Raw genomic sequence first — 25,884 nt, forward strand, 5'->3', positions numbered from 1 at the left:
AAAGACGTCACACGGAATAGAAAATACAGTTACGATCGCATACGAATGAATATAATGTACAAACCACATTCTAATGTGGTTAAAATATGCTTTAAGTTGGCATGATTGCAGCACCACAGTGTAACAGAGATGTGCAGCTTGTACAACAGCTTTACACACTGATTTACACAGTATATAAAAATAATAATCTTGTCGTCGCCCCCCGTCCATCACCACCACCAGCTCGACCAACCTTATACAGGAGGCATAAATTGCTCTTTTTATGCGTATATATTTATGAATGGATCATCATCAAGGATTAACATTGTTGGTCTTCATGTTATGCTTGGAAATGATGTGGAGCAGCCCGTGCTTATTAGATACTCTCACACCAGGCTGTGGAAGACATTTTAATCATAATAAAAGAATCATGGGTTAAACCTGCATCTGACCAGCAGCTAGTCCACTCATACAGTCAATTTAACACAGAGCATTTAAAACAGAGCAAACTGAGGCTCAGTGGTTCCAAATCAAGCCCCTGAACAATCCCCTCACTGCTGTTTACATGAATGTGTGAATCTGATGGAAAGACAAACTCTGATCCCAGATCAGTTATCTGGACGTACACACGTAAGCTATGCCGTCTGTTTTTGGGATGGCTGACGCACTCTGGAGAAATGTTTGGGTCTCCTCCTCATACCTGCTGCACAGAAAAAACACAATAACATTAATAATCTGTATGTAATCCATTTGTTTTAGTGAAGAACGAAACACAAATACTTTTTTCATATTTCTTACCTGGTGATCTCTTGGACGCATCTCTCTTCAGAGCCCCACCTCCTAAAATATACATAACTTAGAGTTTCATGCAACTCAGTAGACAACAAAATGATGTTTACGTAATAGCAGTCTTGGTATTTTAATGATTTCTGCAACTGAATCTACTGAATCTACAAGATCCCATTATTTATTTGGGGAATAAAACCTTACACTAACTGTAGATGCTTGTAAATTACGCTGGAATTGGTGTCTGACCTTTGATTATTTTGGCGATCCTCTCCGATTCCTCCACAATGAGATCAGGATTATTTTTGAAAGACATGATCACTGATCCTACAATTTAAAAACGAATGAATCAACAGCAACATTCATCATTATTTCCATTCATACTTTTCCATTCATAACTAATTAAAGTTTCATTTCACCTTCGATGATCTGAGGCTCTGGTCTGATCACTTTGGTGATGGTGGTGTGTCCTCCACCACCTAAACAACAGCAACGTCAACAGAAATACATTCATTTACTGATTTATGGAAAAGTCAGTGCTGAAGATACTGGTCTAGTGATCAGAAGGTTGCTGGTTCGTTTATTAGAGGTTATCAAGGCAAAAGAGGTTTGGTTTATTAGTAGATTTATTACTGGGACAGTGGAAGCCTAGTGGGTAGAGCTGTGGGCTATCAATTAAAAAGTTGAGAGTTTGAATCCCAGCTCTTGGGCCCAGTTTGAGTGCAAATCCACAGTCACATCATGCTGAACTTGCATTGGAAAGGAAGTTGAGATTTGTTAACATTTTTACAGACCCCCCTCGATGATTTTTTGGATCTCCTTCTCCTGCATGTGTAGCTCACTTTCCAGAACCTTCTTCACCTTGGACAGGTCTGTAACATATAATAAGATAAAATAAGATATAATGCACAGAAACAACAAACAACTTGTTATTTCTTCTATTAAAGCCAAGCACCACATGGTTAGTTGCACAATGGACATGACTTCTAATCACACATGGTGCTAACCGGGTCTAGCAGGACAATAACCAAAGTATCTGTTTCCATTTACATCTATTACTCATGCCGGCTTGGCACTGTTTTTTACACCAGATGGCTTTATTACACAACCCTAATTTCTATAAGGGCTTGGGATCAGTACTAAGAGCGCACTGACAAGTGCACTTCCCAATGGCTTGGCTGTTTCGGCCAACCCCACAGACGTTAGCCAATCATGGCAATGCAGCTTGCAACACCCCCAGATCTCTGGAGTAGTGGGCTGGCATACTAGCTAAATCACACTAAATGATGGAAATCATGAAATGAAACTCACCCTCATCCAGAAACTTCTGAAGTTCACTCTCAATCTCTTTGCCTGTCGAGGTGGTGGTGTGGTGAGTTTGGCCTGAAAAAAGAAAGTAAATAAATAAATAAATGAATGAAGGGCGTTAAATCTTGGGCACATTCAATATTTTTAAGCTATTTTCATTTCATAAATTTTATAAAGAAGCAGAAACAAAACCAAACGGTCAGTGAATGTCATTATGAGTGTGGACATTAAAAAACACAGGGACCGATATGTTGGGTAGCGCTTCGTGGGCCCTTATATTCCCAAGTGTGTGCCTTTCCAATCGATGCCCAATCAATTCTAACAGCTCAGATTCTAGCCACATCTCAATTAAAGTAATTAAAGCAATTCATTAGTAATTAAAGCAACCTGGATGCCCTGAATTACAACTTGGAAGCCACAAAGGGTCTAAACAGGCTTTTTTTTTATTATTGTTTCAGTTAATAGTTCTTAGCTCTACCCAATAGGCTACCACCTAACTGCACTTTGGAAGCCACAAACAGTGTCTGAATATTTTTGTGTTCATCATTATGAGTAATAAAGTGTAAATATGTGAAACATTTACTACATACTCAATAAAACGTTTTTTATCAGGAACGTACCTCCAATGACCGTCGTGAGCTTGGTAATCGATGGCTCTCCTTCGATGACCCGTGTAACTTTGGTGATTCTCGGCTCGCCCTTGATCACCACCTCTCTCACGGTCGGCTTCGTCTCGATCACCTTGGTGATCTTGGTGACCGACGGTTCCACCCCGACGACACGCATGACCTTGGTGAAGGTCGGCTCGGTCTCGAAAACCTTGGTGATTTCGGTGATCACAGGCTCTGATTCTATCACCTTAATCTCTGGGACTAGAGGATAAACACAAGATTTTTATTATTTCTTCTGATTGTCTTTGTTTTTGGATGTTCTTTTCCTGTCTTATTTGCTGGCCAGAACCGAAATGTATTTGCAATGTATTTTCTTTCTGTGGGAGGAACTCCCTACATATTCATCCATAAGCCATTGCTGCTGGCATATACTGATCAATAACACAAAGTTTGCCCTCCCTATAGATGTTTACAGACTTCCTTTTGGTAATTTTTAGGCACAAAAGGATATTTTTCAACACAGAATAATTTCAGATAGTTCAAACAAAGCATGAGAAAATATTCAGCCTAACAATTCATTATTTATTTACAAAGCACCCATTTAATGGTTGCAAAGAAATAATTGCCCATTTATTTTAAATTCCCATGCTGTTTGTAGTGAAGAAAGTCCTGAGTTGGATCCCCGTGTCTGCGTGGGTTTCCTCCGGGAGCTCCGGTTTCCTCCCACATCCCAAAAACATGCAGTCAGGTTAATTGGAGACACTGAATTGCCCTATAGGTGAATGTGTGTGTGTGTGTGTGTGTGTATATGTTTCTGCGACTGGCGCCCCATCCAGGGTGTTACTGTGTGCCTTGCGCCCAATGGAAAGCTGGGATAGGCTCCAGCCCCCCTGTGACCCTTATTGCATGAGTGGTTAAGAAAGTGAGTAACTGTTTCTTGTAAACTATTTAGATTTAAACTTTTTAAAACTACTGGGTAGGGGTGTGTGTGTGTCTGCCCTGTAATAGACTGGCGACCAGTACCAATAAATCACACCTACGACGACCCTGACCAGGATAAATCCATGAAAAACAGACAGTGAATGAATATATAATTGCTTAATTGAACGTCTGCCTGCATATTTGTCTGCTACCCCACTCACGAGTGTTTAGAATATAGACGTGACTCAAAAAAACTATTATAAAGGATATTTGAATGGGAATACTGGGTGTACTTCCTACTTACAAGTAAAAACATTGACCTAAAGTATCTAGAAAATCTTTATTTTACCTTCCAATGACATGCCTGTACTTGGATTGGCCTCTCTAAATAACCCTGATAAGTGAGTAAATGGGTAAGCATGTGTCCTGCGATGGCTTAAACCCTGTGTTTAGATAACTGGTCTTCAGACTACAGAGAAAACTGTTACTGAATGATGTTATTTTGCTTAATTTAGTGATTAAATGGACCCTACAATGACGGCATTAATAAGGTGTAATAACTCCTCTCTTAATGTTCCTAATGTTCCTGTAAATCCTATTAATCTCTGAGCTCTAATCTCCTGCCCACTGACTTTTAGAGAACAATCCAAGTTTCTGACAAGATCTTTCTTTAGCTTTAATTAACTCTCACAGATCTGGCAAAGGACCATGCAGAATTAATGAAACGAGGCCTCAGCAGGTAGAAGAGTAATTACCCCCCTGTTCTCATTACTGCTTCCTGACCCCGAGCCAACGAGGACGGCAGCCAAAAGTCTTTCACCAGCCACAAATACAACTACTGTACACATCGTTCACGTCATTCATCCTTCACTGTTTGTGGCTGATCAATCTCTAGACGACCACTACGACCTAAGCTCATCATGCTTTCATTACATTTCGACTGGCGCTAAAGTCATTATACAGAAATGCTTTAACATGAAAAATACCTGGTAAAATAATCAGATACAGTCAAACATTTCAGTATCTGACATAAATCTAAGCTGCTGGAACAGTGAGTGACACTGTCACTGTGATAAAAAGCTACCATACAAGAAAATAAAAGTGCCAGCTTCAAGATCATCAACTTCTACGTAGTTAAAAAGTCCAGTTTATTTCGACGAGTTGTCACCAGCTATAGTTGACTGGAATCACTAACAAGAAATGAATAGCCAAGGTTTTTACATCCAGTTATTAATTTAAGTTGTTAAGTTTACATGTTTTGACCCCAAATGTTCCAAAAAAGAATCAATAAAGTTGTGAATAAAGACATTAAAGATGCACTTTACACATACATCAATACACACATCATTTCTTAAACAGAATTACTGGATTAATAATGTATATCTGACAGAAAATGTTGATGTTCTGTTGATGGTTTTGTTTGCGCAGTCTGAAGTATTTCAGATAATATCTGGACTATAAATCTTTAAACATTAGTTTGTCAGCTATATTTATGTTAATATCTTTTTAACTTTAAGTTCATTTTTATACATTTTTGGGTAATTTGGTTGTAAATAAAGGCTTGTACATAATTTACAGATTTAAAATACTTAATAAAATTTGAAGTAGTAAAGTATTAAATAATGTCATGCATGTGAAGGTGATGTAGTGCATTACCTGTTTCATATACTTGTGTGGTGATAATTCTATCTGCAAACACACACACACACACACACACACACACACACACACACACACACACACAGTAATACTGTTATTTCTGAAATTTTGTTGAGTCATTATTCTAAGATGTTTACATTTGGCTTTTTTACACATCTTGTAATTAAAATGGCTTAAAAGAACTAGTATAGAAACTGATATGCATATGTATAGGATTCACACATGCAGAGATTAGTGATCTTTTTTTTTTTGTATTTTTGTTTATGCACTTTTTCTCCTTTTCTCTCTTTTGGCACGTCCAATTGCCCGCTTGTCAAGCTTCCTCTCCACCAATGCAGATCCCCGCTCTGATTGCGGAGAACAAAGCTAAGCCACGCCCCCTCTAACACGTGGGCAGTGCCACCTGAGCGGCAGTGATTGTTCTAATGGTGATACATCATTCTGGCATGAATCAGAACTCACTAATGAAGGTGAGCGGGATCTCTCTGTAGGTGTATCCGTACACAAACTAGGAGAACAAACAAAACACAACAAATCAAATAATTGTTTAATAACACATGATATGATATAAAACAAAGAATGCTATGATATGAAGGGAATGACACACTATATGAACAAAAGTATTGGGACACCCTCCTAATAACTGAGCTCACATGTAATATACACATTATGACCACTGACAGGTGAAGTGAATAACACTGATTATCTCTTCATCTCGGCTCCTGTTAGTGGGGGGGATATATTAGGCAGCAAGTGAACATTTTATCCTTAAAGTTGATGTTAGAAGCAGGAAAAATGCCGAGCGTGAGGATCTGAGCGAGTTTGACGAGGGCCAAATTTTGATGGCTAGACGACTGGGTCAGAGCATCTCCAAAACTGCAGCTCTCAGTATCCATCAAAAGTGGTGCAAGGAAGGAACACTGGTAAACCGGCGACAGGGTCATGGGCGGCCAAGGCTCATTTATGCACGTGGGGAGCGACGGCTGGCCCGTGTGGTCCGATCCAACAGACGAGCTACTGTAGCTCAAACTGCTGAAGAAGTTCATGCTGGTTCTGATAGAAAGGAGTCAGAATACACAGAGCATCACAGTTGCTGGGCTGTTCTGGCAGCAAAAGGGAGACCAACACAATATAAGGAAGGTGGTCATCATAGTGCATATATGGTCATAATGTTATGACTGATCACTGTATGTGCATATACAGTATATGTCTCCAACTATGTGGCAACAGTTTGGGAAAGGTTGTTTCCTCTACCTCCAGTATGACTGATCCACCGTGCATAAACCAACAAGCTTGGTTCAGTGTGCTGACCTTTAACCCTGTTGAAGACCACTGGGATGATTTGAACCCTTGATTGCAGGGTGAGTAAGGTCCTCACAAGTGTTTTGACACACTATATTAATTAAGCTCATTGCGAGGTGTCCGGATACTTTTGGTCATATAGTGTGTATAGCTAAGCAGCGTATTCTGATAGGTTAAATATTATTATTATTATTTTACCTTTATCTGTATGTACTTGATCAGCTTTCTCAGCAGGATCAGCAGCTCCTCACTGCCCACTGGTAGATCTGATGAAAACACAGTAACGCTTTAATGCACTGCTTATATAAACACGTACATGCTCGGTGGATTCGGATGAACGCATGAACGCTGCGTGTTGTTACGGCGGTGGTGGAGTGTGTTCGCTCACCTGCAGGGTAGAGCAGGTTCTTCACCACATGAATCACTCCGTTAGAGGCCATGAGGTCGTTTTCTCTTACGTTCACCGAGTCCACGTTGATGGACCTGTTGACCTGTATATAAAAATATACATCAGACATTAATTCTTATTAAATACGTACACAGTATTTATATTAATCCATTTGAAACAAAACAATCAGTGTGGTTTTAGCTTAAATACAACGTCACTACTAAAGCTTCACAGCTTTGACCCACTCAAATACAACAGGCAAAATATTGATTAGGCATTTTATCCTGGTCAGGGATGCGGTGGGTCTGATTCATTGAGCGAGAGCCAATCCAACACAGGGCAATTTTTGTAGCTCCACTTGACCTGATGGCATGGACGTGAGGAGAACGTGCAAACTCCACACAGAAAGAACCCTGGCTGTCCAGCCTGGGAATCAAACTCAGTTCCTTCTTACTGTGAACCGACACCGCTATACACTGCACCATCGTGCCACCCTGTAAGCAGTTAGTTTATTAATTTATGCACAGCTGAACTGTATAAAATTATATATATTAATATTATTATTATTACTTTGATGTCAGATTTCAAAGCAAAATGAAACAACCAACAGAGTTCGAAAATGGCTATATACTGTATATATAACTCATATATTGATGGACCAAAAGTGTTTTTTTTCTATAGCATTACTTTAATTTTTTATAACTCGAGCCCCTCCGAGTCCCCAGTAATGACAAAATGAACTAATGCAGATTGTATGTTTTTTTTTCAGGGCATTCCAGGGTACTCCCCCCCCCCCCACACACACACACACATACAAAAATAAAAGAGGCATTGTTCTTGCTTTTTTTCCCCTTTTTTTTGGGAGGAGGGCAGTAATGTGAAGGGTAACAGGGCTTTTTGGAGCCAGACTGATGAGAGCTGTTTGCCAGGAAGCCAAATTTTTTATCAGTGCCGACATGAACACGCACACACACACACACACACACACACACACACACACACACACACACGAGTTGCCAGGAAGGATTCAGAGCACTTCTGCACACTTTACTGTAACATGGATTTAATTTTGCACATCTCATTCCCACTCCACACATTAGGATCTCATTCCTATGTGTTTATAAGGCGTGGCCATGCATTATTTTTATTCATACAGGATGTCACCAGTGGGGATGCATAGAGGTTAGGCTGTGTGGTAAAGGCAGAATAAAATGTAAGCTCGGCTTTGTATAAGCTTTAACCCCAACCTGGATATATCATTTTGGCATATCTTGTTCCCATGCCTCACTAAGTCGTGTTAATATGCCAGGGCCACACATTATTTTTATTTATATGGGATGTCACCAGTGGGGATCAGTAGGGGTTAAGCTAAGGTTGAGTTTGTGTGTGTGAGTGTGTGTGTGTGTGTGTGTGTGTGTGTGTGTGTGTGTGTGTGTGTGTGTGTGTGTGTGTGATTTCACATACAGAAAGCACTTGAAGGTTGTTCCCCTGAATGGTTCTGAGCAGGTTGGTCACTCCACCCTCCAAACCTCCATTAATAAAGACGCCGCTGCTGAAATGATAAAGCAGGATCGTCCTCAGAGCGTTTACGTCGCCTGAACAGAACAGAGAAACAACATTTGTTTAAAATAATAATTATTTTTTAATTAAAACATAAAGATAAAAATAAAGGAGCATAACGACAATAGAAAATAGTTTACTGGTGAGAAGTTTGATGTCGTGCTGTGTCAGATCCTTGAAGGCTTCATCGGTGGGTGCGAACACGGTGTACCCCCCCTCATGCTTTAACATCTCGGTCAGCCCGGCTTCCTTCATCAACATCAGGAAGATTCTACAGCAAAAAAAAAAAAAAAAAAGTCTGTGTGCTGTGGTTTTCCTCCAGGAGCTCCGGTTTCCTCCAACAAGTCCAAAGACTTGCAGTCAGTGTGTGTGTGTGTGGGAATTGAAATAGAACTCACGAGAAGTGTCCGTCTGCCTCCAGCGTCTCGTACATGGTGGTCTGCGGCAGTCGGATGAGCGAGTTTATCAGATGCAGGGCACCGTTGCTTCCTTCCTTGCTGCCTCGGATCATGCAGGCGTTCTCAATACACACGGCCTACACGCACACACACACACACACACACACACACATGCATATCATGGAGCTGATTACATGTTTTGGCAATCTGAAATAAAATGAGCGATGAAATTGAACAGGTGACGAGATGTTGGCAGGCGTGACGGATGGTTTACAGCAGGCTGGAGAGATTAAGGAGAAACGGAACGAAGGAACGGCAGCTTAATGCACCAGATTTAACCAGAGAGGCTTAAAAGAAATAAATAATTCTGCACAAATGTGCAAACGATTGATGGGATTTAATCAACAGTGTTTAACAGCTGAGCTACTAGATGCACTCATTCAACCTTTATGACAATAGTATTATTTAATACACACCAGAGATGGGGACTCGAGTCGCACGTAAGTCGCACACACAGCGACTTCAGACTCGACTCGTGACTCACAAAAAATGACTTGTGGACAGCAAAAGTCAGCAACATTAGTTATGTGTGACAATTACATATATATACTGTATACTGTATATATATATATATATATATATATATGATCCGACATCATTCTGATCGTGTCATTTTCTGCTCTCTAATAATAATAACGCTCCGATCGTCTTAACCCGCAACACACACAATGTGTAAATGTTCCAGCCAGCTTCCGGCGTAGTGATGAAGTGTCGCTCCCTACTTAAAATGGTGGAATACCCTACGTAGTGCACTTCACAGTAACAGATAATGTGAATGGAACGCTCCTACAGAACTGGTGCTAATGATTTTAAGAACCGCTTTCTGAACCAATCAGACCTTCTGATTGTAATTGTTAGCATGTATTTAGTTTGCAGCGTCACACAGATGACGTGGTAATGAAACGCTCGATCGGCTTTCTAACGAGTTCGTGTTTTACTTCACAACCGGGAAAAGTTTGGAGGGTTTGAATTATAAGCACATTTACAAAATAACGGATTCTATTCCTAATGGGACACACACTTATAAATGTAATAGCATCTGAAAGAACAGAAGCTAAGGTAAGCAGCGACTATGATTGTTTTGCTGTGTTTGGGATTTTGGCCGCTGTGCCGTGATTTATCAAGTGCTTTTGTTTTGCAATGAAAACAAAACGTATCAGTTGAAGCTTTTAGCTGGAACCTTCTTGTTACGGAAATTACATTCATTTACACAATGAGGAGGAAAGTAAAGGCACGAAGTTAAACGGCTAAATACACTCGCTAATCTGTTGTTGTTTTTTATCTGAATTTACAGATTATTTCTTTATTTCTACGCTACATTTCCAATATACTGTATGTTTTGTGTAGATTATATTGACTCGTGACTTGACTCTGACTCGTGTCTTGTGACTTGTGATACACACACACACACACACACACACACACACACACACTAACCGTGCGATAAACAAAGACTCGAAGCATCTTCCCTCCCAGCGTCTCCAGCAGTTGGCCGTTGTACAGATCGCTGAGCGTGATCTTGAGCTTCAGGATGTGGTTTTCCAGGATGATCTTCAGCAGACGCTGGTCCATAGACATGATCTCATCTACACAGATCAAACAAGATCATCGGAATATAAGAACAGCATCTTAAATTGTCAAAAACATGCATCGTTATTCATTCATTCATTCATGTGAAGTGCTTACAACTAAGTGCACATGAATGAATAAAAATGCACCAAATCCCACCACATTCAGTCCCAATTCTTCCCCAAATTCAACACCATCATTCCAAACTTCAACTCCCTTCCAGACCCAGAAAAAACTGGCCCATTTACTGGGGGAGCACAGAGAGAGCTGCACACTAGCAGCAGCACTCTACACACACACACACACACACACACACACACATTATTATTATTATTATTATTATAATTTGCTGCCACAATTATTGCTTGTTATTCATTCATTTATTCATTGTCTGTTTTACCACTGCTTAATTCTATTTAGGGTCATGGTGGGTACAATTCACAGGGTGAAATGTAAGAAACACAGTGGACAGGTCACCAGTCCATCACAGAGCAAACACAAACACACACATTCACACTTAGGGCAATTTTAGTAGCTTTGATTAACCCGACTGCACGTCCTTGGACAGGACACAGTTTGTCTTAGTGAATCATACACTTATTACTGTCTCACTTATTTAACTTTTGGTGTCATTAACATGAACCAATGCACCAACTGGTATGTTTTAGACAGAGATTACAGACAAGGATTAAACATACGACCCTTAAGCTGTATGGTACACACACCTTCTGCTACATCACACAAAAATCAGTCATTAGAAATATAAAGTCATTTGTTTTTAAAGCAGCTTAAATGTGTTTGATTTCTGACCCCTTTAAATTACGGCATTTACCTGTGTGCAGTCCTTACTGCTGAGGTTGATTTTATTATATATCTTTATTATTTATTATATTATTATTGCCCAGATTGGATATACTGTACATAGATTGTACAAAAAAAGAAGAAATGGTATTTTTGTAAAATTTTTTATGCCTCGTATTCATTAAGCCTGCAGTATTATAATGGAATTATAATTGTATAGCAAGCAGTAGTGTGATTTATATAATGATCAACAGTTTGATTCCAAATTTCCAAACATATTTTACTTGGAAGGAAAAGTTTCATGTGTAGACATATGTCTTAAAAGCACAAGAACTTCTCAATGCTTGTTTTCTTGTTTACAGTCCAGTTGCAGTGGTGAAAAGTGGTAAAAACGCACCAGAGAAGACGCCGTTGAGAGGGGCGAGCAGGGTGTAATCGGTTTCAGCTTGCATGGCGGCAGACAGACCCATCTCGTTTACCATATCACCGAACATACGCTGAGAGTCACCGACCAGCTCCGTCACCTGCTTAGCTTTAATCAGAGAGAGAAAAGAGCATTAAAAACTTATCAATACTGCTGTTTATCAAGAGTATTATAAAGACTAAATTTTATCCCTGTCACATGACTCATTACCAACCTGAGTCAGGCATCAGCACTTGGTCGATGAGGTGAATGATTCCGTTGCTGGTGACGATGTCCTTCTTCAGCACCATTTTAATGCCGTTCACGGTCAGACTGTCACCGTTACAGCCCATCTCGATGTAGCTGCTCTCCAGGGTCTCGAACGCGGTGCCCGCCATGATGGCCTCTGAGCACTGAGCCGAGCTCAGGAGGTGATACTTCAAAAAGGCTAAAATACCAAAACGACATATACAGTCATTGGAAATATATTAAATTTTGATAGAAATGACCCTTCTGCTTCATCTCTGGGCCACATCACATCATCATGTTATGGCAATTTTCTTATAAGTGTTTTACTTCTTAAACTGAATACATATTAGGCACTACATAAGCATTTATATCACTATTTATACCTACAGTAATGCTTGTGTTTTGAACAAATTTTGCCATGCAGGCACAAAACTGTGCGTTTAAATGAACTCGTAAATACAGTCAATAATGTTTTAATCTAATAAATCTAATCTAATAAAGGTTCAGGTGCTAGAAACTTGCCTCTTGTGGTAAAAAAAGTGAACCACCGAAATAATAATAATATTTTAATATAAAATAAAATAATATAAAATAATAATAATGATCCCTTTTAATATAAAATAATAATAATAATAATCCCTTTAAATATAAAATAAAATAATTTAAAATAATAATAAGAATCCCTTTTAATATAAAATAAAATAAAATAATAATAATAATCCCTTTTAATACAAAAAATTTATAAAATATAAAATAAAAAAAATAAAAAATATATATATACAAAACAAAACAAAACAATAAATAATAATCCCTTTTAATATAAAATAAAATAATATAAAATAATAATAATCCCTTTTAATATAAAATAAAATAATAATAATAATCTCTTTTAATATAATTTTTTTTATAAAATATAAAATAAAATAATAAATAATAAAAAAATATATAAAACAAAATAATAAATAATAATCCCTTTTAATATGAAATAAAATAATATAAAATAATAATAATAATTCCTTTCAATATAAAATAAAAAAATATAAAATAATAATAATAATCCTGTTTAATATATAACATATAAAATAAAATATTAAATAATAAAAAATTATATTAAATAAAATTATAAAATATAAAATAATATAATAAATATAAAAAATATTATGATAATAATAATAATAATAATAATAAATATAATAAGTGTTTTGTTTCTTAGACTGCATTTTTTGAGAATGTTAATACATGTAAATATTATTTGCTGAGGGTAAACCAGCCAACAAATGTGATGTAAATTCTGAAGATTGAAAAGTGAAATGTTCTGGGCACACAAAGGATTTTCCTCAGAGCACTTTAAGTTGAAACAATAATTAGATTATGATCAGGATTTTCCTGGCACTGTCATAATGTACATTCCAATAATACATGGTAATACAGGGTAATACAGGGTAAGATGCTTCAGCTGTTTGTTTAAAATATTACTGAATTATTCTGAATTCTTCACACACTAAATCACTGCCCTGACCTGGACGGATATTAAATCAGACCAAGTGGCTGCAAACACCCCCTCCATCCTTCCTGTGCAAAGGCTGTCTGGACATTCCCAGAAACTACTGTATTCGCTTTATCACTTTCCCAGGAGCTTAGTCCGATCTGTTAATTCTCAGGGTCTGTACGTCTGTGTTAGCATGTGTGGGTGTGTATCCGATATCTTTCTCTGCACCGCAGCGACTCTAGAAGCATTGAATGAAGTAAATTAGCCTCAGCTAAGGCAGGAATCCTAATCTGTGTCCTGTTCCAGCCAGTGATACATGAATCTGAGGCTCATATGCTTATTTTATGGGTTATTATTCCTAAATATGTGCCGACGTCATAGCCTTCATGCCCAAGGCATCAATGAATATTGGTCGCCCAACAACTTGTAGGTGGATTCTGGCTTTTCCCTTATTAGATCACCAGTGAGCACTTCTTGCAGTTACAAAAACACTTCAACCTGAATGTCTGGCCAAAACAGTTATTAAAGTCCTTCAGATCTTTGTTGCATTCACCATGTTATACTGTAGATAAATGAAGAAATCAGTGGTTATTTTTTGATAAATATGTACTGCACTTGTTCTTCACAAGTATCTGAACGTTTGGACCATAATTATATACATATACCATGGTTTCCAAACCACAAAAACACTGTTCAAGGAGCAGCAAATACAATCAGAATGTCTTGAATTTGGATGGCTCGCTGACTGTGGTTTTAACTTTTGTTTGTCTACCGCCTGAGAACCTACAGCAGTTTCCAGTGCTTTACATTCATTGCACCAACACTCCACTAACACACACAGACACGTTACTAACACACACTAACACCACAAAGACTCTGCAAACCCAATTAGAATAAACCAAATTAAACAAAAACTCAGAACTAAATATCTGAATTATTGGGAAACTGAAACAAAAGTCCAGAGTAAAATGCAGTTATTTGTTATTTGGCCCTAAACAGACACTACAATACAGCAGATTACCTGAGCACAGTATCCGACGCTAAATTAAGAAACACCCTGACGAGGTACAGACTGAGCGCACACGACCTGGCCGTGGAGACGGGGCGACACACCCGGTCCTGGCTGCCCCGGGAGGAGAGGCTGTGCCAGCACTGCACTCTCAGTACAGTAGAGACAGAGCTGCACTTCCTCACCCGGTGTACCAGGTACCACCACGTCCGCTCCCAATTCTTCCCTAAATTTAACACCGTCATCCCCGACTTCAACTCCCTCCCAGAGCACAGAGAGAGCTGCAGACTGGCAGCACTCTATCACACACCTGACACCAGGTGAGGGACAGTGGGTGACCATGTCTCACATACACACACAACAAACATTTATTACTACCTCATAACTTGTTATTATTTGCACTGTTTATATTATTATTTTATTCTATTTTATTTTTTGCACCTTTAACTGTTTTGTATATATATTTTAGTTTTCTCTGTAACTGAGCTTTGGCAATACAAATGTCCTTATTTGTCATGCCAATAAAGCTTCTTTTGAGTTTTGAGTTATTTACTTTGAAACTGCAGCCATAAAGTTTTAGGGTCTATTAAAAGCAGCCATAAAGTTAAAGTCTATTAGGAATGATACCACGCTGTTTTCTTTGCTTGTCAAACATGCCTCAGGAGTGACGAATAAAATCAACAGTGCTGTTTTAGGCTTCAGGAGACTTTGTGTTACGTATACAACCTGAGAAAATCATCATTTCATCATCGTGATCATGAGTTATTCCTTTTTTTTTTACATTTTAGATATATACGGATGATGAGCGCTTACCTTGGAGCGCAGTCTTGTCACTTAGCACTCGTTCGATGACTTTTGTGTCCACCTTTTCAAAGGCTTTGTTGGTCGGAGCAAAGAGGGTGTAGTGTCCAGGCTCGCCAAGTCTTTCTAACAAGCTTGATTCAATGTTGGCTGCAGTCTGCACAGACAGGACGATGATATTTGATGATATTTAAAAAGAACATACTCTCCGCACCAACATTTCTTGATTATTTATCATAAACTGATGAATAAGAGGAATATTTTGATGTGTATTGAAGTCACATACAGAGCAGCTGTAATAAACATAAGCATAAACACACACCAAGGCTGTAAGAAACAATAAACCTAATAAATGTATCTAGCTTGCAGTAAATCAAAGTAAATTTTGACTTTTGAGGTACATATGTGGCTTATGTGGTACATATGTTTAAAGTCACACTACATACACTGAATGAACTGAGATCCTCGTGCGTTTTGATCACATCTTTGATGCTGTTTCCCACCGCGCTGATGACCCGGTCGATGACATGAACCACCCCGTTTGTGGCCACCTGGTTGGCATGAATGATCCTGGCGCAGTTAACGGTCACGACCTGCAGAGAACAAAGCAAGAGAAAACAAAAACCCTGAATCAGTGGAAGGTTTAGCGCTGCCTGTACAAACAGGATTTACTCATTTAGGAGTCACAAGAGATCACAAGTGTCCGTATTAAACCCTGTAATGTGCAAATGGACAAATTAATTTTTACTTCTCTTTTGGGTCTCTTAGGTCTTTAGGTTAGTAACCTGTGATTACGTATGTGGATGTGGACACTTGGTAGAGGTTTGCTAGTTCCAGACCAACTGCTCTGGTCGTGAACCTGTGATTTGGAGGTGGAATACAGGTCTGAGCTGTTTGTTACGTACCCCGTTGGAGTAGTGGTTGACGTACAGTCCTTGTTTGTTGTACATGGACTGCAGGGTAATTTCATTCTTCAGGTCTTTGGTAAGAAGACGCTTGTTGACCATGTGGTAGTGCAGAGCGTCGCGCAGCTCCGTCTTCTTGTTGTTCACAAGTGCGTTTCTTGCAGTCTGTGTAACAAAAGAGACGTTAATACAAATACTAAAAGGTTTCAAGTCATAGCTCCCAATGTAAAATGTTAAGTAAATACAAAATACAATACGCAATAAACTACAAAAATATAAACTGCAAACAGGGTAAACAATTTTATTGTAAACAATATGCTGTTTATACAGCGTGTACAGTGCTGCACATGCAAGCCATCATTCCATAAAGAAAGAAGATTTAATACATACAGCCTCTAATTGTTCCCAGGCATCATCACTGGGAGCGAACATGGTGTAGGATCCAGCTCCCTGAAGATCCGTGCTGATCTCAGCCAGGTCCGAATACTGCTGGGTGATATCGGCGTTCAGCAGGCCCAGCGTTCCATAGACCGTGTCGATGGGGATCGCTAAAGTAGAATAGTGCAGAATTAGAGTAGAAATATTCCAGCTGTGCTGCTGTGCACTACTTCATTCTATATGCTTTACTTAAATCTGCCTTATAGTGGAATGCGCTGGTGTTTCAGTGGTACTTAACCAACTTACTTGATTTATTTTGTCATACAAGACAGCTTTGTATTTCAGAGATATTAAAGATAGTTAAAAATTATTCAAAACATCCAAAATTGGATGTCAATGTACCATAGGAAACCACATCTTAATTATTAACAGTTCTAGAAAGTCTTCCAAACAAGATGCAATTAAAGCAAGTTCCTATTTGGGTTTCATGAACTTCAATTTATCTGTTACCTTTTTTTCCACCAACAGAGTGCTGGTGCCAGTTTCTGTGAACCAGAGATCTTTTAGGAACTTAGATTGGAACCTAGAAGAGGATGTGTCCCACCAAATGTCTTTGTATGAGGGCATTTCCTCACATAACATCCTGTTTTTAGCGTGATGTTCAGTGAATAATCTGGAGATTTTAATGTGGTGTCGGCTCCTAAGTGGAGACAGGACCGCCCTGGTATCCCAAAGCACTTTGACTTTATTCGTTTGGTTCCCATTAGTCCTCCTAGTAGTAAACATGTACACACATTTAACACTTACACAAGTATAATGATGCCGGGTTTTTAAAAGCCTTAGAACTATTTATGTTCAGTGTTTTGCTTTAGGACGTTAACTAAGCTTAACATTTAGAACTTCTAAACATTTCTGCAGGGTACATGTTGTGCTCCTGGTGGAATTGTTGCAGGACACTCACAGCTATAATTTATACCAACAAATCTTTATTAAACAAAATTAAGTTTGATTTTATAACACAAGCTATTTGTATAACCAGCACTTCAAATCTTCAAAACTCGTTATTCAGAACATTTGACTTTTGGAGAACTCATCAGCCCACATTAAATCTATGATTATAAAAATATTAATATTTCATATTGCTGTTATATACACCGAGCAGGCATAACAATTTGAGCACTGACAGGTGAAGTGAATAACACTGATTATCTCTTCATCACGGCACCTGTTAGTGGGGGGATATATTAGGCATCAAGTGAACATTTTATCCTCAAAGTTGATGTTAGAAGCAGGAAAAATGGGCGAGCGAGAGGATCTGAGCGAGTTTGACGAGAGCCAAATTGTGATGGCTAGACGACTGGGTCAGAGCATCTCCAAAACTGCAGCTCTTGTGGGGTGTTCCCGGTCTGCAGTGGTCACTATCTGTCAAAAGTGGTCCAAGGAAGGAACAGTGGTAAACCGGCGACAGGGTCATGGGCAGCCAAGGCTCACTGAAGGCTGGCCCATGTGGTCCGATCCAACAGACGAGCTACTGTAGCTCAAACTGCTGAAGAAGTTCATGCTGGTTCTGCTGAAAAGGTGTCAGAATACACAGAGCATCACAGTTTCAGGGCTGTTTTGGCAGCAAAATGGGGACCAACACAATATTAGGAAGGTGGTCATAATGTTATGCCTTATCAGTGTAAATGTATTTAATATAAACTACTATCAGGCTGGTAAAATGCACGTTTAGCTAATGAGTGACTCTAAAATGAATCAGTGTGGCCTGAGTGTAAACCTGAACTCCCAAATTCCAGCCTTAATGTAATATATAACTTTTAACAAAAGGCCGATTTTTAAAAACAGAATTCCTTTTTAATAAAAGCAATTCCTCATGAGCGCTGTAGCATAACGGTGTGTAAACTAGGTGACAGACCCTACTATATAGTGTAAATATCACTATGACATGTATAAATACAGATGAATGAATGAATAGCTCTGAGGGGGGACTGTGTGGGACAGCATGAAGGATCACAGTGTAATAAAGCCGTCATAAACATTCCTGGAGCTCGACCTTATGGACCGATACCAACCTGCGGGGCAACCCTGCATTCCTTTCAGGTCCCTGTACCCGGGACAGCACTCGTATAACACCGTCCTGCAAAATGAGACACAACTTCATTCATTCATTTACTTATTAATCCATCAGTAACTGCTTTATAAAGGCAGAATCAAACCCTAAACAGTCAGTCATCCATCCATTCACTCCCTTTCTCACAGCTAAGGACTAGAGTGGCCAGGTAACCTATTGGCATGTTTTGGAATGTGGGTGAAAACTTAGGAACTTAGGACCCTTAGGAAACCCATGCTGATGCTAACATATGAAGACAAGATAAACTCTGCAAAGACAATAAGGGTTCGAACCCTGGCAGCCAGGACCCTGGAACTATGCAGCACCTGCACCACTATGCTTCCAAACCTTAATGTAATAAGGATCAATACAGTACTTACAAAATCAATGAATTCATAAATTAATCCTTCAAACATTTAGACTGACCAAAACATGCAGGAAATGTTGAGTTTATTCAAGTTTAATGTGCTTTCGCTTACAGATGATTTATTCTATTTATTGCTGTAAAAAGTCCTGTCATGTCTTAACTTTGTGGTTCTCGATGATTTCTTTCTCGTTTAATTACAATTGACTAAAACAGGTAACTTCTCTGTGTCTATATAAATATGGCTAGTTTCAATGCACCCATTAAAAAACCCAAAAGGAAAGGAAGCTTGTGATGGTCATATTAACCCCCAAACCACTAAAAAGGTGGGACAACCTTGACCACAGTCATCCCATCTTTATTTAGGCATCATCTTTAAGGTTGCTGTACTAGACAGAAGTCTTAATTTGAAGCTCCAAAATTTAAGGTGCTAAGGTGCAGCCTTTAAACACGAGGCAATGTAAAGCTTGCTTAACTGTGGACAGTGTTACCCATGTTTTTAGTGGGGTTTGGATTTGGGTTATTTTAAAAAAGCACCGTTCCATGCAAGACCTTATTCACAAAATATATTAGTGGGGACTTAAATCGCCCCCGATAAACAAATTCCTCTCACTTGCTTTGTGTAATGTTCGGATTCATCCACTAAATGCTTAATTTATGGCTACAGGTGTGATTCCATGAGCTTTTTATAGCCGTTAGGTCTATTAGTCCTTTTTAAATGGGGGCCAAAAAGTCAAAAGCTGCAGGCAAACGCTGTCAAAGTCAAAAGCTGCAGGCTAACTATCTGATGTGTTTATTGTTTCATTTGGGTGAATAGTTTGTGAATAGTTTAGTGTAATAAATATTTTATTATCATTTTATTTAGCAACAATACACTGTATTATTCACACCACCGAGCCAGAGTACAGCTTCTTTTACGCTCGTTTCCTGACCCTGAATGCTCTATTGCCGTCTCTCTTTTCTTCAGCGACTTGGTGTTCAAACACAACTGGAACATCTGCCCGAGCTCTGTTTAAGCATGTACTGCAGTACAATAAAGAGTACACGTAACTTTGTCTGCCCAGGTTTAGAGTAAATATTGAAGAGGATAAACAGAAAGTCCTCAAAGCTACATGCAACAAAAACCATCCGTAAAGGGTACGAGTCGATCCCGGGTCAAAAGTTCGCTAGGAGAATGTTTGTTGGAATCAGCAGAAGTGTTCGAATGTAATTTATAAAGCCAACAAGTCTTTTTTTAATGAATCTCAACTTGTGTTACATCCTAATAGTTGAGTAATGCATGGCTTTAAAGCACGGCTCTCCACCCTAGCAGGTGAAAGGAAGCGGCCTTGCTCGATCAAGGTGGGGGTGGCAGCAGTGATGAGAGAGAGATAAAAAGGAGGTTAAAAAATACCCCCAGATCGAAAACCCAAACCACCCAAACTCATCTCTCTTTTAATCTGCCTCTGTTTTGTCTCTCCTGCTTTTACTTCAAACCCTTTCACAGTAAACAACAGACTCCAGAACGCCAGACATGCTGGCCACGCCGATTCCCTCCACAGCTTCGGGACAAAGCTCTCTGTGTCTTGATGAAGAACAGAAAGGGCCTGGGGTTGACTCGAGCTTTTCCTGAACGTACATCTCATATCTACCAGACAGAAGTTCCTTTGGACTTTGATCCAGAGGAACCAGAGGTCCTTAAGGGAGAGCCGCACTGGGAAGTCTCATTTAGCTATCCGAAGTGACTTACAGTACTGTGGCAGTATATAGTCTAAACAGTTGAGGGTTAAGGGCCTTGCTTAAGGGCCCAACAGTGGCAACCTGGCAGTGGTGGTGCTTGAACCAGCGACCTTTTTTAATTAGTAGTCCAGCACCTTAACCACTAGCCTACGAGTGCCCTGTTTTCAATGTTTCAGTGGACACCCCAGTGCCAGTCAGTGCATTTTTGAAGACGGACCATCCAGATGTTGGCACTATACTGTACATAATGGAAGAAATTGAAAGAAAAATCATTAAAATCTGGAAGAGCTAGTAAGGAAGTGTTTTTAAGGACACACATCCACAAGAACCAGGCACCTCCTGATACAACAGTGTGGTTAAATCATGTTAACTGGCAGATTTGCGCTGCAGAGACCTCGATTATCAAAGCTCGGATAGCCGTCTCAGCCTGACGTAACACACTTTGGAAGGAAGCGAACATGACCGTCTGTAGTCGGTTGATAAGATTAGTGTACCGCCCCGATTAAAAATGTTCTAGAAACGCTGACAGGTTGCATCAACTTGTGTTTTCTTATCAAGCTTGGACTGTATGCGAAATATTAAGAATCTAGATCCAATGAACGAATCAGGCACCCATGAAAGGAGGCTTGTGATGATCATATGTACCCATCAAACCACTGGGTCCCAAGGTGGGATGTGGGTACCACTGTCCACAGTCATCCAAGCTTCATATTGGCATCAGCTTTAAGGTTGCTGTACCAGACAGAAGTTCCTTTATTTGAAGCTCCTAAATTTAAGGTGCAGATTTTGGAGCGTCTTCTGACTTTGTTCTACTGTACAGCCTTGGTTCAGTGAACTTTTTATGGCCGTTAGGTCTTAGTACTTCTTAAATGGGGGCCAAAAAGTCAAAAGCTGCAGGCAAACAATTACCAACAAGCTTCATTTCCTTCAGCACAGTGACTGGTTCCTTCCCCATAATGCATAGAGCTTAGCGCTCTGGTTTGTGCGTATATAACCGTGGCCCCACATCTGATCACCATTCAGCATGAGCTAATTGGACCATGATGGACATTCGACTCCTTAAACTTCAGGCTTCTCTTCAGTTGCCAAGGATTTGGCCTCAAGCCCGAAAGCCTTGCGTTCATTTTCTCGTCTTGGAAATCAGACTAAGCTCACAGCGCTAGTATGGTAAGAGTTTTGACATGGAGGATATGAAGTAAGAGGAATAAAAAAAAGAATCTTCCATGTAAAACCATCATCATTTCTTTTTGCGAGTGGGAGAGCCGAGTTTAATCTGCTTCACCTCGCTTCCACTCATGACTCAGCCCTCATATTTCCACAGTGGACCATGTGAAACACAAGCAAACTCTTGCACAAGCTTAAATCTCATCGTTTTGATTTACGCTACCACCTGAAACAAACTGGTATCATGTGTGAATGACCATGGAGAATAAACACGACAGTGTGCAGTCACCTCGAATGAACCTCGAATGAGACGGTCAGCCGTCAAACCCGAGCGCTCTGTGTTCTGGTCCTGTCACATCATCAATGTTTTTGTGGAATGACTCTTGCATAGACCATAAATCTGTAGGTCATTAATTATTATTATTATTATTATTATTACTGTAATAATGACTAGGGATGTAACGATGCACCACAAGACAGTTAAAAATCCATTCAGATGTGTAACGATTCAAATCGCTTTACATGTATAATGAATCGATATTCACTTCAAACAGCAGAGGGAACTCGCGCTATTCATCTTGCCTGGTTGACGTCACTACAGGGTTGCCAGGTTTGGAATTTTCCAGCCAGATTTTTTCATATGAGGATACTTTCCTTATTTGTATTATTCATTTATTTAGATAATTAAAAGATAAGCACAAATACAGAATTTTATTTTATTATTTAAAGAGAAATAATAAAAGGAAACTTTGTCATAATTTGTGTTCAATTTCTTTTTGTTTAAAAAATCAGGAAAAAAACGTATAATGAACCCAGTATCGTGAATCGCATCGCATCATTGGTAGAGTGTATCGTTACATCCCTAATAATGACATCAGATTTAAATGGGCACCCCTTCTCAAATGGGCAGCAAAAAAAGGGCAGTGGTAGATCAGTTGTTAAGGTCAGTGTTTAAGGTAATCCACTTTTGGGCCCTTGAGCGAGGCCCTTAACCCTCAATTGCTCAAAATGTATTCAGTGATATATGTAAGTCGCTTTGAATAATGTGCACATTTTATCTATTTTAATCATTCATTTATTCATTGTCTGTTTTACCATCGCTTTATCCTGGTCAGGGTTGCGGTGGGTCTGATTCATTAGACTAAAGGTAGGAAACACCCCGGACAGGTCGCCAGTTCATCACAGGACACACACACACACATTACTGAAAGGCAATTTTGTATCTCCAATTAACCTGACTGCACGTCTTTGAACTGTGGGAGTAAACCCACACAGACACGGGGAGAACATGCAAACTCCACACAGAGAGGACCCAGAATGCTCCACCTGGGAATCAAACCAGGATCTTCTAGCTTTGAGGCGACAGTGCCACCACTGTACCACCATATATTTTAATCTTATATTCTTATTATCCATAATAGTAAAAATATTGACTATATTTGACATAGTGTGTCTAGTCCAGGGTTCAGATCATGGATGTGGTTTTGCTTTTCTAATATCAGATAACCCCCTGGATTGCGGATCCAGTATTTTGACGATCTGGTCGGCATAACAGTCTTGGCACAGATTTTATGACTGGATTTCTGAGGTGCTATCGACCAGCCGGGCATCCACGCAGACATGATCGGCTAATGTCTGAGGGATGGATTGGTGCCTGAGTATTTCTGCTTTGCGACCCTGACCAGGATAGAGCGGTTAATAAAAGTTATGCTAAAACTCCTAGCCTGGGGACCCACAGCATGACAATTACACCACACTCACACACACACACACACACACACTCTTTTTCCCTCACACACACACACACACACACACACACTCCCCTACTCAATAAACGAACACAGGTGTTTGTAATTGAGCTTCCCGTGGCCCCAGGTGAGCACCTGCATAAACCTCGGGGGAATTTTTCCCTCATCCATCACACACACACACACACACACATCCAGCACCGACACCACACACTGACCGTCGCTTCAACCCTCAAACACACTTACGCTTTCTTGCCGCAGATGCTTCCCTTGTACCAGTTCCTACACGTGCTGAAATACTTCTTCTTGGTTCCTATGACCTGCTGAAGGGCGCACATGTTGGGCCTGCGGAGAAAATGTAAAGGACGGGTCGTTAAAACTTCATTAAAATAAATAATTATGCTAATTGCTTACATCTGGACTAACTGCTTTCTAATTTTAAGTGTAAAAACTCTTGAATTGCATTTAAAAGCGCATGAAGCAGCAAACTGCAGCCAGTCATCACCTTTATAAATCTTTATAATGTTTTAAGTCTAATTTTATTACACTAAACATTTCATCTTGTGGTTAATTGTTAGGATCTGTATAAAAATAGACACTAATAATTCACCTTATAGCAGTTTCTGTAATTTTTTTTTACGTAAAACAACTGAAATAAAATAACGTAAACATTTAAATCAAAGCTTTTCCTTAAATTATAGATATATTATGTGGTCAAAAGTACGTGGACACCCTCCTAATGAATGCATTTAGTCGTTTAGGTGTCTAAAAATTGACATAAGGTAAATTATGCTGCCAACAGTTTGGGGAAGACCCCTTTCTCCCTCAGCGTGCCCTGGTGAACACTCAACCCAACCCAGATCAACACTTGGGCACTTCGGGATGAATAAAACTTGGATTTTAGGCTTCTCCTCCAGCATCAGTGCCTGACTGGCCTCACAGACGCTGCTGATTAAATCGGGCACAAATTCTCACAGACTAATTCCAAAGTCTTGTAGAAAGGCATCCTAGAAGAATAGATGATACTAAAACTACAAAGGAAAGCAGCGATTTATTATAAATGCACACAATTTTCGGAATGGGGTGATGAATGAACTCATGGTCAAGTGTCCCAAAACTTTTGTCCAGGACTTTTAGTGTCCTGTATCATAAAATTTAACTGCTATAGTTTTTTCTTGCCGCTTTGGGCTGAACTGCTGTACACTGGCTTTATAAAAATGTGATTTAATGGCTAAATTATTTAATTGAGATTTTATATAATGGTACAAGGTTTTATATGTTCCAAAATACAAAAAAAAAACCACACACACACACACACGAGAACCAAAGTCCATATTTAAATGTTTCATAGGTTAACTAAGTCAATTAGTGTCCTAACATAAACTAGTTACCTGGACATTAAAACTAACATCAGTAATTCTAGTGTGGTCAGAAGTTTATATCATCAAGCCTATGATCTTGTCCTCAGGCTATATAAACATTAACTCCTAGGAATGTCAAAATTAAGCCTTACCCCTGCTTCTTGGCCCTGATGCGGCTGTGCGAGACGATTTTGTCATAGGCAGACGATTCCACCTGCTCCAGGTACAAAAATACCACCAGGGCGAAGGTGGTCGCAAAAACGAGCTTCATCCTGGCTCTCACCAAAGTTGCTGACAAAGCCAGGAGAAATGGGAGCAGGCTATAGGGAGCCAGTTTTTATACCACCCCTCCCCTCCCCTCCAGTCCCCTCACGAACCCCTCACATTCACTGTATTACGCACACACACACACACACACACACACACGCACACAGAGCGAGAGAATCAACCTGTTCCCTGTAACCCCACTTACCATGGGAACCCTGAGCTCCCTAGATCACGCCCAAGATCCTGTCCAAGATCAGTCTAAGATCAATCTAAGATCAATCTAAGATCAATCTAGGATCATATCTACAGCAGGTAAGCAGCTAAAATTTGCACTTTTTAAAATGAATTCTTAAAAAAAACCCTGTACTTTATTTATCTGACTAATATATAAACAGTATTCATGGTTTCCAGCTTCCATTTGATCCATATGATTGATAAATTGGCTGTGCTGGCATTTCCAAAAACTCTGCCTATGCACACACAGCGTACAAACACTGAATGAAGTTTAGATGTAGCCTCGTGGTCATATAATATACAGTAGAACCAAAGCTGGGGTCAGAGCGCAAGGTCAGCCA

The 25,884-nt window shown here is 39.5% G+C and overlaps 1 protein-coding gene across 2 annotated transcripts; it reads right to left on the reverse strand.

Moving 5' to 3' along the window:
• postna (periostin, osteoblast specific factor a) lies at positions 1 to 25,313 on the reverse strand. Of its 2 annotated transcripts, XM_063013692.1 has the most exons (25): positions 25,195 to 25,313; positions 23,928 to 24,026; positions 18,649 to 18,713; positions 16,589 to 16,746; positions 16,199 to 16,363; positions 15,740 to 15,886; positions 15,306 to 15,450; positions 11,981 to 12,193; positions 11,740 to 11,874; positions 10,410 to 10,558; positions 8,913 to 9,049; positions 8,655 to 8,785; positions 8,419 to 8,549; positions 6,955 to 7,057; positions 6,765 to 6,832; positions 5,727 to 5,772; positions 5,262 to 5,294; positions 2,694 to 2,945; positions 2,077 to 2,148; positions 1,560 to 1,637; positions 1,185 to 1,244; positions 1,015 to 1,092; positions 778 to 819; positions 606 to 682; positions 1 to 375 (listed from the first exon to the last, which is right to left on the reverse strand). In XM_063013692.1, the coding sequence occupies exons 1-24, from the start codon at positions 25,311 to 25,313 to the stop codon at positions 615 to 617; spliced, it is 2,694 nt and encodes an 897-aa protein (XP_062869762.1). In that variant the 3' UTR covers positions 1 to 375; positions 606 to 614. The 2 variants fall into 2 exon arrangements, with proteins under 2 accessions (XP_062869762.1, XP_062869761.1); XM_063013691.1 differs by having other exon boundaries at positions 1 to 682.
• Between the last annotated feature and the right edge of the window lie 571 nt (positions 25,314 to 25,884).

This window comes from Trichomycterus rosablanca, chromosome 18, assembly GCF_030014385.1.
Source record: "Trichomycterus rosablanca isolate fTriRos1 chromosome 18, fTriRos1.hap1, whole genome shotgun sequence".
Lineage (NCBI taxonomy): Eukaryota > Metazoa > Chordata > Actinopteri > Siluriformes > Trichomycteridae > Trichomycterus > Trichomycterus rosablanca.

What these genes read in the sequence shown, in the direction of transcription:
- postna (XM_063013692.1), bottom strand. Translation starts at nt 25,313, where the DNA reads ATGAAGCTCGTTTTTGCGACCACCTTCGCCCTGGTGGTATTTTTGTAC. An exon ending in AGGATCTCAGTTCATTCAGT is followed by an intron (nt 15,451 to 15,739) that starts GTATGTAGTGTG and finishes CTGTCTGTGCAG; the next exon opens with ACTGCAGCCAACATTGAATC. An exon ending in TCTCAACGGCGTCTTCTCTG is followed by an intron (nt 10,559 to 11,739) that starts GTGCGTTTTTAC and finishes TGATCTGTGTAG; the next exon opens with ATGAGATCATGTCTATGGAC.